This window comes from Larimichthys crocea, chromosome XXII (genome assembly GCF_000972845.2).
Source record: "Larimichthys crocea isolate SSNF chromosome XXII, L_crocea_2.0, whole genome shotgun sequence".
Classification (NCBI taxonomy): Eukaryota; Metazoa; Chordata; class Actinopteri; family Sciaenidae; genus Larimichthys; species Larimichthys crocea.
The window spans coordinates 17876144-17892613 of NC_040032.1; the positions used below are offsets into that span (position 1 = coordinate 17876144).

A 16470-nucleotide genomic window follows, 5' to 3' on the forward strand; every position below is an offset into this window, starting at 1 on the left:
ATAAAGTGACAGTTCGAGAAGGGCGATTTAGCAAGTCCAGTTGTTGGTGTCTTTAGGAGCTATTCAAGGGTATCGGTAATATAACCTTTTTTAAAATTAAATTAACAATTTATTACATCTTTATATACCCATTATAAAGTACTGTATATAAATTACAATCCTCTCTCATTGAAAGTGTAGTCTTGTGATGAGTCTGAGAAGAGTTTCAGTCTGCTGTTAGTCTGAATTTATTTTTACACAATAAAAACAAAATTACAGTAAAAATACAAAAAAAAAAAATTACACTTCTGATCAAGACTGGATTAATAAAAATTACATTTATGTAAAAAAAGAAAAAAAAAGAAACTGACCTTTACTGTTTTCAGTCAGTGGTTTAATGCCATCATGGAGTTTATAATGTATTTTAATTACACACATAATATGGGTATGTTGGGTTTACTGAGGACTAAAGATCTAAAACTGTAACTGTAACTGTAAGTAGTTCAGAATTTGGAATAACACGCCCATTAAAAAGCAAAGCACAAACAAATAAACAAAAACAAAAAAGAGTTTTATTTTGATCAGGACAGCTGATAGATGTTCTTTATCATTGGCTCCTCTTCATCAGCATTATCATCATCATGGCGCTCTGAGAGGATCAAAAGAAGGTGGAGTCAAGTTTATGCAGGTAAACTGTCTCTTAGCAACAGCGGATGTCAAACTAGTTAATTACCTCTTTGGCGTCGCTCTTCTTCTCCTCTCTTCAGTGCGTCTCCTCCTCTGACCTCCTCTTCCTCTTCTTCTTCTCCGCACTCATCGATGTTCCTGTACAGCTGAGGACAGAAGAAGATAAATGATGTGTTCAGGTACCGACTGTTAAACTCTGTTTTTAAAGCCTGTCAGATGAAATGAGGGCAGGTGTTTTCATTTATCCTCACCTTGTCGCTGTAATGTGGTGACGTGTCTTTGGTGGAGGGAAGGAGTCTGTTAATGAGCTGACCAATTATTTTAAAGGTTGGTCTGTCTGTGGGCTCCAAACTCCAGCAGAGCGTCATCAGCTGATACCTAAGAGGACAGATGTGTGAGGGCAGGTGTGTGAGGACAGGTATAAGAGGACAGGTGTGTAAGAACAGGTGTGTGGGGACAGATGTAAGAGGACAGGTGTGTAAGGACAGGTGTGTGAGGACAGGTGTGAATGGGCAGGTTTGTGTGGTCACTTGTGTGAGGACAGGTGTGTAAGAACAAGTATGAGAGGTGTTAGATTGCTCACATCTCTAGTGGAGCGAAATCTGGCTGAGTCATGTGGCGGCCATCTTTGATCATCTTGTAGAAGTTGGTATCCACTGCAACATTTGGGTAAGGACTCTTACCTGTGCAGGTAGACACACACACAGTCAGAGGTGAGAGATGTCAACTACAAGTCCCAGAGTGCACTTCTGTAGCAAGTTAGAGGTGACTCTGACTCTGAGTGTGACTTTACTATAATGTCCATAGCAACAGCCACTGTGGATCATGGGTACTGTAGTATGTAGAGACTACCTGATGACCAGGACAGAACCACCACTTAAGTAATTTATTGGTCAAAATCATAGCTGTGATATGATTGGATAAGGTGATGTCCAGTGTTGCCATGGTTACCCAGAGAGAAGATCTCCCACAGTAGGACTCCGTAGGACCAGACGTCACTCTGGACGGTGTAAACACACTGAAAGATGCTCTCTGGAGCCATCCATTTCACTGGGAGACGAGCCTGTCAAGACAAAACACAGGAAGTGTCAAAACAAAACACATAGGAAGCAGAAATCAGTTATACTGATATTGAATATTGATTATATACATCATATAAAGAACGCTGGACTAACGTTTCCCTGGACGATGTAGCTATCGTCGTTCCTGATGTCTCGAGCCAAGCCGAAGTCACAGATCTTTGCAACATGATGATCAGTCAGCAGGACGTTCCTCGCTGCTACATCTCTGTGGATACACTGACAGAGAGACAGACAGGACATGGCTGAATTGTGAGGACATATCTGTGTCGTGAGTACATGTATTATGTGGACATGCCTACATTGTGAGGATATATCTGCATCATGAGGACATGTCTAAATTGTAAGGACATGGCTTGTGAGGACATGACTGCATTGTGAGGACATATCTGCATCATAAGGACATGACTGCATTGTGAGGACATGTCATGTGAGTTCTTACATTCCTGGTGGACAGGAAGTCCAAACCCTGAGCCACCTGGTAGGAAAACCTCATGAGGTCACCAACAGACAGACTGTCTGTCTGCACATCTAAGACACAAACAGACAGAAGAGAAAGTCAGACAGGTCTGACCTCTGAGACAAAAAACTACAGGTGTGATCAGGTGTGTTCAGGTGTTTACCCAAGTGTGTTTGTCCTGGACTCAGAACTGGCTGCATCTCCTGATACTCTGAACAACACGAGATCCCGCTGTCACTGCAACACACAATAGTATCACAAGCAAGTTTTTCAAAACAAATTTCTACCCAGGGGATGCTGTTGGATTTCTTTTTGTACTCTACAATGAGTTTGTTTCTTTAACATAATACTTTAAACACACAAGTCTAAGGGAAATTCTAGATAAGCTCATATTTCTTAATAGTTTATAGTGCAATTTTTGCGTCACAATTTTTCTTCGTATTCGTATGGTACTCTACTTGATGAAATATTGAGCTGAATACATAATATTCATCGAGTTTGAAATCAGTATTTGGTTTATACTTACTGATAGTGAACCAGACTTTTGATCTTTGATATCTTTTGGACTGCCACATATTCGATCAGAGATTTGCCCGACTTTCTACCTCACTTTTATATTTACATCATAGTTAATTTCCACCTCTGTTTTCTTGTACCTCATCCACACATACTGAATAATCATAAAGTATTATTATTATTAACATGTTTGTGTTGCAGGTTTTAACATTTTATGTTGTTCATGTAAAAAGAAAAAACTTCAGACCTCCTGAGCCTGGCATGCTGGTTAGCCATGTTCTTATAGAAGGCCTCCCCCTTCACTTCATCAACACTCAAAATAGACGCCATGAAGTCCTGAGCATGAGCCCGCAGGAAATTGAGCAGGTCACCATGGCTACAGTACTCTGTAATCATCAACATGGGGCCTGAAAGGATGCAAAGAGGTCAAATGTTAAAATATGATGATGGTGACAGTGTCTGTCTCTCACAATGCACTGCACAGTGGAAAAAGAGGAATTTTAATGAGCAATGTTTAATTATGTAGCACAATTATTATTAATAAATCTTAAGTAAGTGTGTATTAGTTCATACTGAACACATAAACATCCTCCTCTTCTCAAATATATAGTTTCATGTGTAGAAAGTTTTTTTTTATCAAACAAACAATTATTTGTTGTTAAGATTTAAAACCGTCATCACCTCCTTGAGTGCAGGCGCCCAGTAGGTTCACGATGTTGTCATGGTAACCAAGATGGCTGAGGATCTTCAGCTCCGACATCAGGGCTTCACGTTCCTCAGAGTGAGCACTCGCTGTTCATTAACACATGAAACATAAGTCTGTATGTGCTATACAAGTAATGATTATGATGATGATGATAATGATGACTAACGTTTGAGCATCTTCACAGCTACTCGTGTGACGTCATTGTCAGTTCCCAACCCATACGCTGTTGCCTCAACGACCTTCCCGAACGCTCCCGAACCCAAAACAGCACCTGAAGGAGAAAGCAGATTTCAGATCCTATGATAATTGTTCACAGTTATTTTCAATATTAATATATTGATTATGTTTTGTCTTTATCTACCTGTCCACATTAAAATCGCTCTTCAAAAGCCTTTTAAAACTACTTTTAATGTGTCATTAATGATGTTGGGTTGTTTAATGATTCTAACTCCTGTAAAGGGTCTTTGAGTATTAGAAAAGCACTTTATAAATAATAGATTTTATATATATAAAATGTCATCAGCTGTTCCAAAACGTCTTAAAAGGGTCCAACCAAGAAAACTCAAAGAGAATTAGTTTCCTGTGATGTAATGATTGAAGGTTAATTAATTTCCTGTTGATTGTGTAATCAACAACAACATAATAATAGATTCAAATAACTTGTTATCTTGCAGCCTGACTGAAATTTAACTAAACAAAAATAATAGCATTCAATGTTGAGTAAAACACTGTTTCTCACCGAGGCGGAGTTTGTCTCGGGGAAACTCCCACTTGTAGTTGTACGGCAGCTGGGTGGGGTCAACAAAGATGTAGTTGTTTCCGTTGGTGCTCTCAATGATCTTCCAACGAATCTCATATTTTGGTTTCTAAGAGAAGAAGTGGAAAAGTGACAGCCATAATGAATGACTGAATCTATGTGAGCAAACAGTGTTGGTGTAAATATATTCCCAGGTATGCAGATGATCTGTTTCTATTAGAACGGTTAATCAGACCTTTCTAACAGCACCATTTAAAAACAATACCACACACAATGTTTAACAATGAACATCAAAAAAGTTTGCTCAGTTTGCTTTTCAATCAGTTTAGATTATGATCTTTAATATGAGTAACATTTGCCTTACATTGTTGATGTATGTTTACTGTTTTCATATTTATTTTGAATGTAATTCAGTGAAATTCAGATGATTGTGCTTTCTTATTCTTTACTCTTATTTGACATTTTATGTTTATATATATTCGACATTTACAGGTACAACATGTTCATCTTTTCAGAAATAAATATTTCCTGATTCTTGTGAATGTGCTGTACCATTTCACCACCAGTTGAATAGTCATAGTGAACTTTGAAACTAAAAAAACAAAAATGATAGATGAATTGTTAATGGACAAAAAATAAAAAATACATACAAACCTCAATATGTGCAGGAGTGCTACACTTTATAAAAGATCATAAAGCATTGTGCATTCTATGTTAACTGTGAGGAGGTTTGGTAGGTTTGGGGTAACACCTAGAAAAGCAGCCTAAAATCATGATGCATACTTCAAAGAAGTGCCATACAGATAGTTGAATATTGAAACACACTCGCAAAGTTTTTTTAAAAGTCAAATGCATTGAAGTTAACAGAATTGAAAATAATGTAAAAGAAAATTATTAATAATGGAAAATACAATAAATAAACATTATTAAGTAATGTCAATAAATAAATTAGTAAGTCAAAAGCATTATTATTATGAGTAAATAAGTAATAATAATAATAATAAGAATAATAATAATAATAACAACAATAACATAACAAATAATATCATCACCTGTCTCCAATGGTAACAAACAACAAATAAAAGCAGGAGGAGGATGGCAATGGTGGTCAGAGCTCCAATCAGAGCCTGTGTGAGGATCAACGGAGGTCCTCCTGCAGAACACAACACATTTATTGGACTCTAAGAACATGACTGATTCAGTCACATACAAGGTTTTCTAATCATCAGTGTTTACAGTCTGACACTTACGAGGATTAAAGACCCCACGAGACTCTCCCATGCTGTTGTTGGTGACACACTCCACAGTGACATCTTCACCAGGTGACAGGTCGAGGGTCAGGTATTTCCTGATTTCCTCCTTTTCTTCTTCCTGTGAGGTCGCATCATCTGGCAAAACCTGATAGGTGGAGATGTCTCCACACCTGCAGAGGAGGTGAAGGTGAAGGACAGGCTGTTTTGTGCTTTGCTTCATCCAATTTGTTTGTTAATTTCACAGTTTCATCTCAACACATCTTATTGCAGATTCTATGTATTATTATATTTACATATAAATGACTTAATTCAATGAAACACCACAACATTTGACAGCAGCTGCAAATGTTTGTACTGATGGTAAAAAAAGGATATGAGAGTGTTTTTCTGTGTATTTCATGTAACTCAAAGAAAGCCTATCTGGCAAGTCTGCATGTATGTTGTAACGTGTATATTGCACTTACATATACTGTAGAACCTGTATTATATCTATGTATATCTGAAATATTTACTTCTAACAAGAAATTACATAATTTTCTAAAACTACTGCACAGAAAAAGCTGTTGGAGGAAACAAAACCCTTAGTGTTGATCAGAAACTGTGACTAACAAAAACTAAACACATTGTCTCAGATGCAGGCAAGAAATACACAAATGGAAGTTAAAGAGATAAATAATAAAAGTCATGGAAGAACCGGATGTTATTATAGTTTCAGAACCCCAAAAACATAAAGCAGAAGCATAATGAAGTGATCAACGATGATGATGATCAGACTTCATTCAAATCATTAGCTGAACGTTGTTTGTAATGAAGTGTGCAGCCTGTAGGGGAGTGTTGGCAGCACTTATGAAGCTGTGTTTCATTAGTAGTTTTACTTCCCTCACTCACTTCCCTTCAGCCCTTGGTATTACTTAACAGCATACATATCACGGAGGCCACTTGGAGAGTGGGAGGAAATGGGTGGGAGAGGTGCACGTCTGTCAGTACAATATCAAGCTGTCTGTGAGATTTTCTGCAGAGTACAACCACCTAATTATGATGCATTTTATTACACCAAATGATAATAATTGCTATATCTTGAGGGTGATATAAACATGTGAAGTGACCACTGTTCAGTGACTCGCTCCCTCAGGTTGACATCAGGGATTCAACAGGGGTATGTTGACAACTACGGAATGGTAGCCAAAGTAGTCTGTTCGGTACATACGTGCCGTGGACCCCAGGGCAGATATACCAGAGGATTGTGGGTTGTGGATATCCAGAGCTGCTGCAGGTCACAGTGTTGTTCTGCACACTCAAGAAGGTAGTCGGAGAACCTAAAGAATACATTTCAATTCATACCTCTTTAACTCGGAAGATTAAAACAAAAGTAATACATGATAAAAGAAAGAAAAAGTTGACTTTCACTGATTTAAAGTTGTACAGATAGTTTAGATTTATAGATCATGTCAGAAGGAAAGGGGAAGCTGAAGAAGTGGAGTAAGAAGATCATTGATTGTCTTACGGTAAATTCGTAGGTCGATGCTCTGTGAGCCGCTAAAGAATGAGTTTGAGAAGTGGAACGAGTATCCACCCTGATCCTCCAGATGAACTCGATGCAGCAGAAAGCTCACCACTGATCTGCAACATGAAAAACACCACCCTAATATGAACACAACCACCTATACAAACTGCTACACCAACAGTACCACCTTAATAATAAATTCAACATCAACTATACCTCCTTAACATCAACAATACCACTAAAACAACAAAAGCTTAACAACAAAACCACCGTAAATGACTGCAAAATAATAAATGCAACCTAAAAAACATGAACACCAACAGTATCACCTTAACAGACATAAAGGTGATACTGGTGGTGTAATGGATCTGTCTGACCTGCAGTTGTAGAACTCTCATAATGCTGACCTGTAGCCATTAACAGTGTAGCTCTCCTGGTACACTGTGTTATTGTTGCTGTTTGTTGGTGTCGTCCAGTGATGGTTCCTGATTCGAGGATACGACTCTATCACAAAGGTCAGCATCACATCTTGACCTTCATATACCTCCACTATGCTGCTGCCGCTAATGTTAGCACTACTATCCCCATCCAAATCAATTCTGTTGGTGCTAATATTAATAATTAGTTCCCTATTCACTTCCAGTGAACTGCTGCTAATGTTAGCTTCTAGCTCTCCCTGCTCCTTCAATTCACTACTAATGTTAGTAACCAAGTCCGCTATGGTCTTGGTGTTAGCATTAGCATGACCCATCTGCTGCAGGTAGATCCTCAGGTAGGGACCGTCTGGTGAGGAAGAAGAAGAAAGAGTAAATATCACTCTATAATCAGTTTGTCCATCCTTTTGTGGAGGCTTATTTTGGAGATTTTCAGCGTGCAGCGCAAGTTATTATCTTGTTCTCTCACGTTTTTTTTTCTCATTCCAGATTAATATTATCTTGTTCACACAAATGAATTCCCATGTGTTTTAATATTCACCTATATTTCTTACCCAGAAGTCTGAGCTTTGTGGTTGCAGTGGCAACTCCTGCGACATTGTCACCTGTGCAGGTGTAGGTGCCACTGTGTTCCTCACTGACAGCAGAGACTGTCAGGGTTTTGTTGATGTACAGGTGGCCTTTGACATAGTGTTGGCTCATAGTCTCATTCGGTGTCTTAAACAAACCAACAAACAACCAGTGAATATCAGAACAGACAGAGAGACAGACAGGTGTAAAGAGATAGGTGACCTCTGACCTCTGCATTTGGCTGTGTCCAGGTGAGTCTGAATTGATGCGAGGGATTGCTTCCTAGACAGGTGACCTCAAACTTCTCTCCTACCAGACGAACCTGTTCATCATGACTGACAGACACAGGGGGAGGATGACAGATCTTACAGCTAACCACCAGCAACTCAAGAGGTTTGGATTTGAACCTCCTTCCATCCTTCCAGCCTGAACAAACATAGCATCCACTGAACCGCTCCTGCGTGTTTCGGATCAGGGCTCCTCTCCTGGGGTCAAGGGTAAAATTCATTCCCCCGCTCTGGCCCAGCTTCTTACAGGTATCACTGGTCTCTGCTTGGAGGGTGAGGTTAGTGACTGATGGATCGGTCAACAAACACCTGAACAGGAAGTCCTGGCCTTCCTTGACCTCACGGGTTTTGTAAGGTGTGACAAACACGCTGGAGGGGTCAGTCGGGTCTGAGAGAGAGGCATTATGGGAGATGGAAGTCATTTTTGAGTATCATGATATAATCATGATAGTAAAAACAACACATTACGTTTGATATAAGTCTAGAAGGGCCCTGCAGGTCCTGAGCGAGCCGTGAAGCCTCCGCTAATCTTACCATTGATATATAGGTGGATCCAGGTGTTCAGGTGCTCCAAGCTCCTGTTGGTGTAACCACAGTGATATGTCCCGGTGTGTCTGGGGTTCAATTTTGGGTCCAGCTTACGGAGCGCATTACTGGACCAAGAGACTGGACCCTTGCCATGACAACTCAGGGTGAAGTTGGAGCCAGCAGTCAGAACAACTTCAGTTTGGTTTGGCTGGATGACAGAGTTCAGACGGATCAGTGGAGGATCAGGTGGATCAGGGGGATCTGAAACGATCAAACAGTAAATTAATTCAACAACTCTGAAACAGAATAACACCAAAAACAGACATCAACTGACCATGCGCACCTTTGATGAGATATATGATATACCTGAAGACACACATTAAGTAGGTTATTTTCACAAATTTAAACTAGTCATGTTGATTTGCTGCTCTGATCGATTTTTATAATATTTTCTAGAAATGCTCTGACATAGTTCAAGTGAACAGCTCAGCTCCTAACATCTATTAGCCAATCATGTGACTCCAGTGGCAGTGGTTCACACCAGACCTCAGGTGACCTTAACGACTCGTACGACAGCCGCACAACAACATGGAGGACTAACGAACCAAGTAGCAACTTTGGCTAGCTAATGATCCTACCAAGGCTAAGTACCTGGGTTTTCCCACCAGCCAGTCAGAACTGAAGAAGCCTCTTGCATGAGAGGTGAAACATTTTCAAGGATCTACAATTAAGTCCAGTTGCCCCAAATTCAGCCCTTCTCAAAGATAGATGACTGTAATGATTGAAAACTTTCACTTTCGTTTTCAGGTTGAACCTATAACTTTTGCAATTCACCCTTAAGCGAACATGACTGATCAACCAATTTATTCAGTATTATTGAAAGAAATGATGACACCTTTAAGCCTCCTGGGGAAATAATTCAGGAATATTTTCTATTCATTTCGAAAGAGCAACAGCCAATTGGGAAACTCCAACACTCAACTGACCAATGGTGTAACTTCATCACTTAGTCAGGGATAGACTTTCAGGCTGGCCCAGCTTTGCATTGAATATACTACTTTGATACACACCTCAGTACACAGTATATTGTATTAAACAAAACACGTCCATGGAATGGATGATAAAAGGACTTTATTTAAAATCAAAGAAGAAGAGGTGATACAATAAAGAAAAGATGCAGTAGTTCACAGAAGAAAAATCAAGGAAATTTCACAAGAATTAAATTATCCAATGGGCTGCTGTGATGTCAGCAACAGGTGAAAACACCTGTTTATTTTTATTGATGATTTAATGAAACAAGAAAAACAAGTATTGTTGCTGAAATGTGATTATTATCAGAAACTGATTCTCATTGATTAAATGACAATAGGTACATTTACCTAACTGATTGATCTAATTGGTTTTCTTGTATAAAAAAATCAAAATCATTGGCTAGCTCAATAAGATCAGCCTTATTGGCTAGCTCAGAACATATTCCATAGTCAGTACAAACAAAGGATCTCATCGGCTGCCTGTGGACTATCAGAGGATCTCAGGCAGCAGGGTTTTTGGCGATTTCCTGCATGTTGGTGGCGATGCGGGATGTCTGCAGCAGTAAAGCCTGGTGATTTTCAACCAGCAGACTCTGATGACGAGCCACATTCTGCAGATCCAGGATCTGCTGGCTACCCTGAAAACACAAGGTCAGAACACAGTTAGTTCAAGTCAAACTTGGCCAGATGCAATGTCACTTTTAGATGATGAGATAATAAATGGTGGGTTGCCAGTGAACAGTTTAGAAGACTATACTATACTAAACTAAACTAAACTAAACTAAACTGAACTGAACTGAACTGAACTAAACTAAACCTGAGATAAACTAAAATAATATAAATAAGCTAAGCTAAAATAAGCTAAGCTAAAATAAACTAAACCTTAGATAAACTAAGCTAAACTAAACTAAACCTGAGATAAACTAAACTAAATTCTAAACTAAACCTCCTGAGCTTGCAGTTTGCTGAGTAATCTGACAACCTAAATAAAACTAAACTAAACTAAAACTTAAACTTAACTCGACTCACCTGAGTTTCCAGCACGGCAAGCTGTTGGACCATCTGAACCTGGCCCTTGGCGATTTCCCTCTGGACCAGGATCAGCTCTCTCAGAAGTTCCAAAACCTCCTTCTTCCACAGCGTCTCGTCCTCCATCTCCAATTTCATGGGGTTAGCGACGTCCATATTTGGTTCAGTGGGGATGACCGTCGTCATGTCAGCAGGCGGGTTGTCATGGGAATCACCTGTAGTGAAGATGACTGAAGTCAAAACTTCAGCATTCACTTTCCTCTGATTTTCAGAATAAAGCTCAGGTTACATAAAATAGTATGGTTATAGAAGTGTTTGTTTTTATTGATATGTGCCACAGCTAGTAGTTAATAGTCACTAAAACAGTAGTTTTATTGCAAGATTTGAGATTATTGTTGTTATTATTAAGCATATGTCCTTCATGTAGGGGTTCCCCGAATCTTGTCTCATAGGCTAAAACTGGTGCTACACATTTTGTAATGTACATATTTTTTAAATAAAATTTATATTTTAGGTTGATGATTTCTACACAGCATTATAATGCCACAGTTCTTGATAACAAGTCATAGAAACAGTTAATATGACACCTCAAGGCTTGTAGTCGGAGGTTATGTCTCGATGGTAACCATGCTGTTTCTGCGTCTTGTATCAGTCTTGATGAAGCTCATCAAGACTGAATTTGATGTTTTAAAGAGCAACAAGTTATTTGAAAACTGGTTTGACAAAGTGTAGTGATATGGTGTAAATACAGACAAAGTTGCAATGGGATCATACACAGAAAGACCGTGCTTCACGTCCAGCACGAGATGTTAGTTTTAAATCACAGTTTGGTCAGGTTTAGGAACAGATCATGGTTTGGGTTCAAATAATAAGTCATTGTTGATCTTTGGTTTCACTAGACGAGAACAGAGGGTTTCTGGCGATCCTGAAGGCAAACTTCTCCCACATATATATACAATGATTCTTGTTTCCTTCCAACAACAAATAAACAAAAAGGAAACTCCAAACCATTATCACATTCAGGAAGTAACTTGGTCCACTGATCAACACATGACTTTATGTTTACAGTTAGATCTACAAGTTACATCACTTAAAAACTACAACTCCCAAGGTGAATTTTACTAACAAGCATCCAATAACTCTACATAACTCTAACTCTATTTAAATCTAAATTCTGTTCAGTAACCTGGACAACACGTTTTAATTATCCTCTGTGACAGAGTCACAAACAAAGTGTACCATAAACCAACTGATCTCAGATCATGAAGCTCTTGATGGTTTCTGGTTAGTCAGAACATCCATTAAAGAAACATTTAACGACATAACTGCCACTAAATGTTGCGCTAGAACATAGCGTCTTACACCAAAACATATGGGTGCTACAGTACACTGTAATTTTACCCGACAGACAAATGTTAAAGACATATTAAAGTGAACAAAACAAAATAAAACTCATTTACACCAAAAATCACTTTTTGTCAAAGATAAAGATAAGATAAAATTGTCTTCTACAACTACAGCTCTTATTTCACTATTGCTCCACCCCACACTCCATTGACAAAAACAATATCATAAATTCATTAAAACAGGACAAAACATCTTTGGTAGTCTTTCCAACTATCAACAACTCTGGTTTGGTCAAAATAAATCAGTAATTCACCGAATTACACACAAACAGCTGTTAGAGGCACTCTCCTTAAAACTAACACACTAAAACAAACAAACAAACAAACACACACTAACACAATCTAACACCAGCTAATACACATACAAGGCCAGGCCAGTGGACCAAATCAGACCTTCCAGTAAACATATTTATGTTTGTTGACAAATCTTTTGTAGATATAAATGAAATAACATAACAATCTAGGGAAGTTTATCAAATTATGAACATGTGACTCATCATCCAACTCCAAAACAACCATTGAAATTAAAGAAACAAATCCATGACCAAAGTAATGGATTACATGAGGAGTCAGGTGTGACTGGTCGATCAGTGATTTGATCAATAATAATATTATAAAAAAATATAATCAACTTCATGTGACAGTTGAAGATTGATGTCATCGGGGTTACAGAACAGGAAGTGAAACGACCAACAGCGAGAGTGTGTGTGTTGATGTGTGTACGTGTTAATGTGTTCTACTTTGTGTGTATTGGATAAAATAAAGACAAAGATTAAGTCTTTGTTATTTCTATATTTAATGATCCTCCTACAAGTTTATTTCACACATGTTGATACTTTGAATAATCACTTATTTGGTTTTTACAACTAAAGTTCAGAAATATTTTAAGGTTTCAGGTGGATGTCCACTGACTCCAGAACAGCTGCTGCTTTTAATTTGACTATCGTTTGCTTGCGATTGATTGATTTCAAATCAAACGATGATCAGACGTCTTCATATCCAGATTGTTATGCGTCAGAAAGCTGCAGTTACTTAAGAAGGACTCTACGGGATTCACTTCCACCTTCACTTTATGAGTAAACCTCAGATTAGAAAGCGAAAAACCCCAAAACACAAAAACCATCTTTTTTAACATATGGTCACTCAGCATGCTGAGAAACAGCGTCAGTCTGAGCCTTTAGACCACTTAAATATGAACACATTGTGTAACTTCAGAAATTCTGACTGCATAGTGACTCACAGCCCAAGATCTAACATCCGCAACAGCAGCGGCGCTACTACAACTCTGCAGGATTATTCATTCTTATTAATATTGTTGTTATTGATGGTTATTAATCAATTTAATAATCAGTGCTTATTAATGTGTAAAAAAAAACCCTATACCTATAAACTGAATTATTTCATTTTAATCTCAAACTGGATTCTCTGGCCCCTGGCTGACGGGGCTACAACTACGTACTGATAAACAGTGAAGCTACAACAATGTACTGACAAAAGTGAGAGTTGGACGTCAACATCACACAGTAATAAAACAAGAAATTAACTGTAAATATGTTTAGCATTTCATTTTCTGAGGTTTTCTGAGAGTCCACCACAGATCTTAGAACCAACTTCTTCATATTCAACCGGATTCTCTTTAAAGTGCGTCTATATTTAGAATGATTTAAATATTCATGATTAAAAGCTCCAGAACAGTTACTAAAGTGACCTCTTGGGGAGACTGTCTTTTTCTAAAGTATCTCTGTGTAGTGACTACAGGGAAACGAGTTAAACAAATTTACTAAAATAGTTTTGATGTTTTAATGATGATTTTACACATAAGTATGAAAATTATCATCTCAACCCAACTGAACAACGGGATATTTTGGAGTGATGTGTTAGATAACACTCAACAATCACCAAAACACCAGACGAGGGAACATGTTTTGTTAGAACAATGTTTTTTCCTCCATTAGAGTTCAGACTGTATGATCAACGACAGGACGGACTCGAACCGTCTTGATTCAGACTCTTCATGATGTATGATGTTTACTTTAACTTGTGTCCTGCAGATCTCCATCAGACTGAGAGAAATCAAACTGTTTTAATACTGATGTACTTTTTTACTCCATAAATTATTAATTTTATGATTTTTTTTTGTCTTATTTGTTTGAGGTTGATCTTCTCCTGAGACTGAATTTTGATGTAAGTGATTGTGATATTATCAATATTATTAATACGTTTTTATCTTTATGAGAGTGTGCAAACCTTGTGTCTCCAGTTTTTCTTTTCAGAAACAGAAACATTTGGCTGACTTCAGCATTTATTAACAGATAAAAATAGAAATCTTAAAATTTTGGGTGATTAGTTTTGGTGACAAAAAAAATGTGTCGGAGAAAACCTCAGTCCTGAGCAGGATTTCATACCTGAAACTAACAGCGTTTATCATTTAGTTTATAAAACATATCAATGTTGGGGGGTGATGAAACCTCAGAAAGTCAGGAAACACATTTTCTACCAGAGACCACACACACACACACACACACACACACACACACACACACACCCTGGGATAGTGTGTGTGTTTTAATGTGTGTGTATGTTGGAGGGCCTCTTTTCTCCCACTTCCTCGTCTCACTTCTTCTTTGTTGAAGACTCTGTGGGAGTGGTGGAGGAACTGGTTACCACGGTAACTTGTTTACATCCAGTCCGCAACCGTTTCGTAGTGGAAGAAGAAGACAATGATGAAGATTATAAGATGAAGATGAAGAAGAAGTTTACATGAAGCAGCAGAAATTTTGATTAGAAAGTTTCTTGTTAATCTCAGAAACCAGGAAGAACCTGATCGGTCTGATTTTATGCGTAGTAATACAATATATTTGTATATGTGTAACAATATAATGTTCGATACATCTGCAGGATATTTGTTTATACTTTTTGTATGATCCGACCAGTCCTGATCTGATTATGAAGTGGTGCTTTACGAAGATTATGATTAAACATGTCACAGTGTCAGGAGGTCACATGTTCAGGTCTCTATCAGAAATGTAAACAACAAACATTATTGTTTTGTTATAATGTATTTATGACATTACTTCCTTCTCTCAAACTTTTTGATGCTATTTGATGAAGAACTTTTAGAATAAAAGCTGATCTTCATATAAATCATATCACAGAGAAATCTGTGTTTGATATTGGATTAAAAACGTTTCACTGTCAGCTTCAACACTCATCTCCACACAAAAATCATGAACATGTATTTATTTTTTGTTTTAACCTTTATTCTGAAACACAATAAAGAGTTATTCCAACTATTAATGAACAGTAATTGACTGGTTAGAAGCAATTGGCAAACAATTAAGTACTGTTGATTAACAGAAATTGTTCCCAAATTATTAAGTCCTTAGAGATAATTATGTTAATGCAGTTTATTAATGGTAATGTAGACCTATTAACGTAAGACAAACTTACGAGGTTTATATCTGACAGCAGTAATGAATACTCTGTCTTACAGAATGTTGATTAATATTTAATAACATTAATAATCACCTATTAACTTTATGAAAACATTTAAACCAATTATTTTATTGTGAAATGTGGGTTTTATTTGTACATTTTCCTTCACACATGAATGAAGATAATGAACCCTTAATAAAGCATTAATAATGTTAACAAACAGTTAACAAACAGTTCATAAATAGTTTCTAAACTTTTAATAAAATTTGTTTCCTTACTTTCTGCAGAACAGCAGCTGAGGACGATTGACAACAGCAGAGAATAAACCTTCATGTCTTTTTTTCCTCGTGATTGTTGAAGACAAACTGAAAACTGAAGGAGAAGAGCTTCCTCTCTGTCAAGCAGCAACCAGACTCCACCCACACCACCCATCAACTAGACTCCACCCACACTACCAATTGACTAGTCACTACCTTAATTCATGGTCTTTTTCAAAAATTAAATCAACTCCATTCGCTCTGGCCTCCCTGGTTCCTCCACTCTGCCTGCCATCAGGGACGGACTGGCAATCTGGCATACCGGGCATTTGCCCGGTGGGCCGACGTGCTATTTGGGCCGACAAGTCCCGATATATATATATTTACCGAGGTTATCACACACCCCAAACACACTCTTGGGCTTAGCGATGGGCAATGTGGGCCGTGCACACATTGCCCATCTTTTCTTATTTACTGTCTGATAAAAGACAAAATAAATAAGATAAAATAAACCAAAATTCCATCTTTTTTACATATATGGCAATCTTATGT

The 16470-nt window shown here is 37.9% G+C and overlaps 1 protein-coding gene across 1 annotated transcript; it reads right to left on the reverse strand.

Annotated features, from left to right (window-relative positions):
* Positions 1-211: 211 nt before the first annotated feature.
* Positions 212-16071, reverse strand: csf1rb (colony stimulating factor 1 receptor, b). Its single transcript, XM_010731461.3, has 21 exons — positions 15940-16071; positions 8767-9021; positions 8175-8620; positions 7930-8092; positions 7349-7724; positions 6942-7057; positions 6645-6753; positions 5435-5607; positions 5237-5337; positions 4167-4293; positions 3594-3698; positions 3403-3513; positions 2969-3128; positions 2369-2442; positions 2188-2276; positions 1842-1964; positions 1618-1729; positions 1250-1349; positions 918-1044; positions 713-812; positions 212-628 (listed from the first exon to the last, which is right to left on the reverse strand). Exons 1-21 carry the CDS (start codon positions 15992-15994, stop codon positions 561-563), a joined length of 3090 nt encoding a protein of 1029 aa, XP_010729763.2. The 5' UTR covers positions 15995-16071; the 3' UTR covers positions 212-560.
* Between the last annotated feature and the right edge of the window lie 399 nt (positions 16072-16470).

Excerpts from the sequence above, each read along its gene's own strand:
- csf1rb (XM_010731461.3), bottom strand. The coding sequence starts at position 15,994 with ATGAAGGTTTATTCTCTGCTGTTGTCAATCGTCCTCAGCTGCTGTTCT. Across the intron at positions 8,093-8,174 it reads GGACACAGCCAAATGCAGAG|ACACCGAATGAGACTATGAG; the intron begins GTCAGAGGTCAC and ends GGTTTGTTTAAG. Across the intron at positions 813-917 it reads CACCACATTACAGCGACAAG|CTGTACAGGAACATCGATGA; the intron begins GTGAGGATAAAT and ends TTCTGTCCTCAG.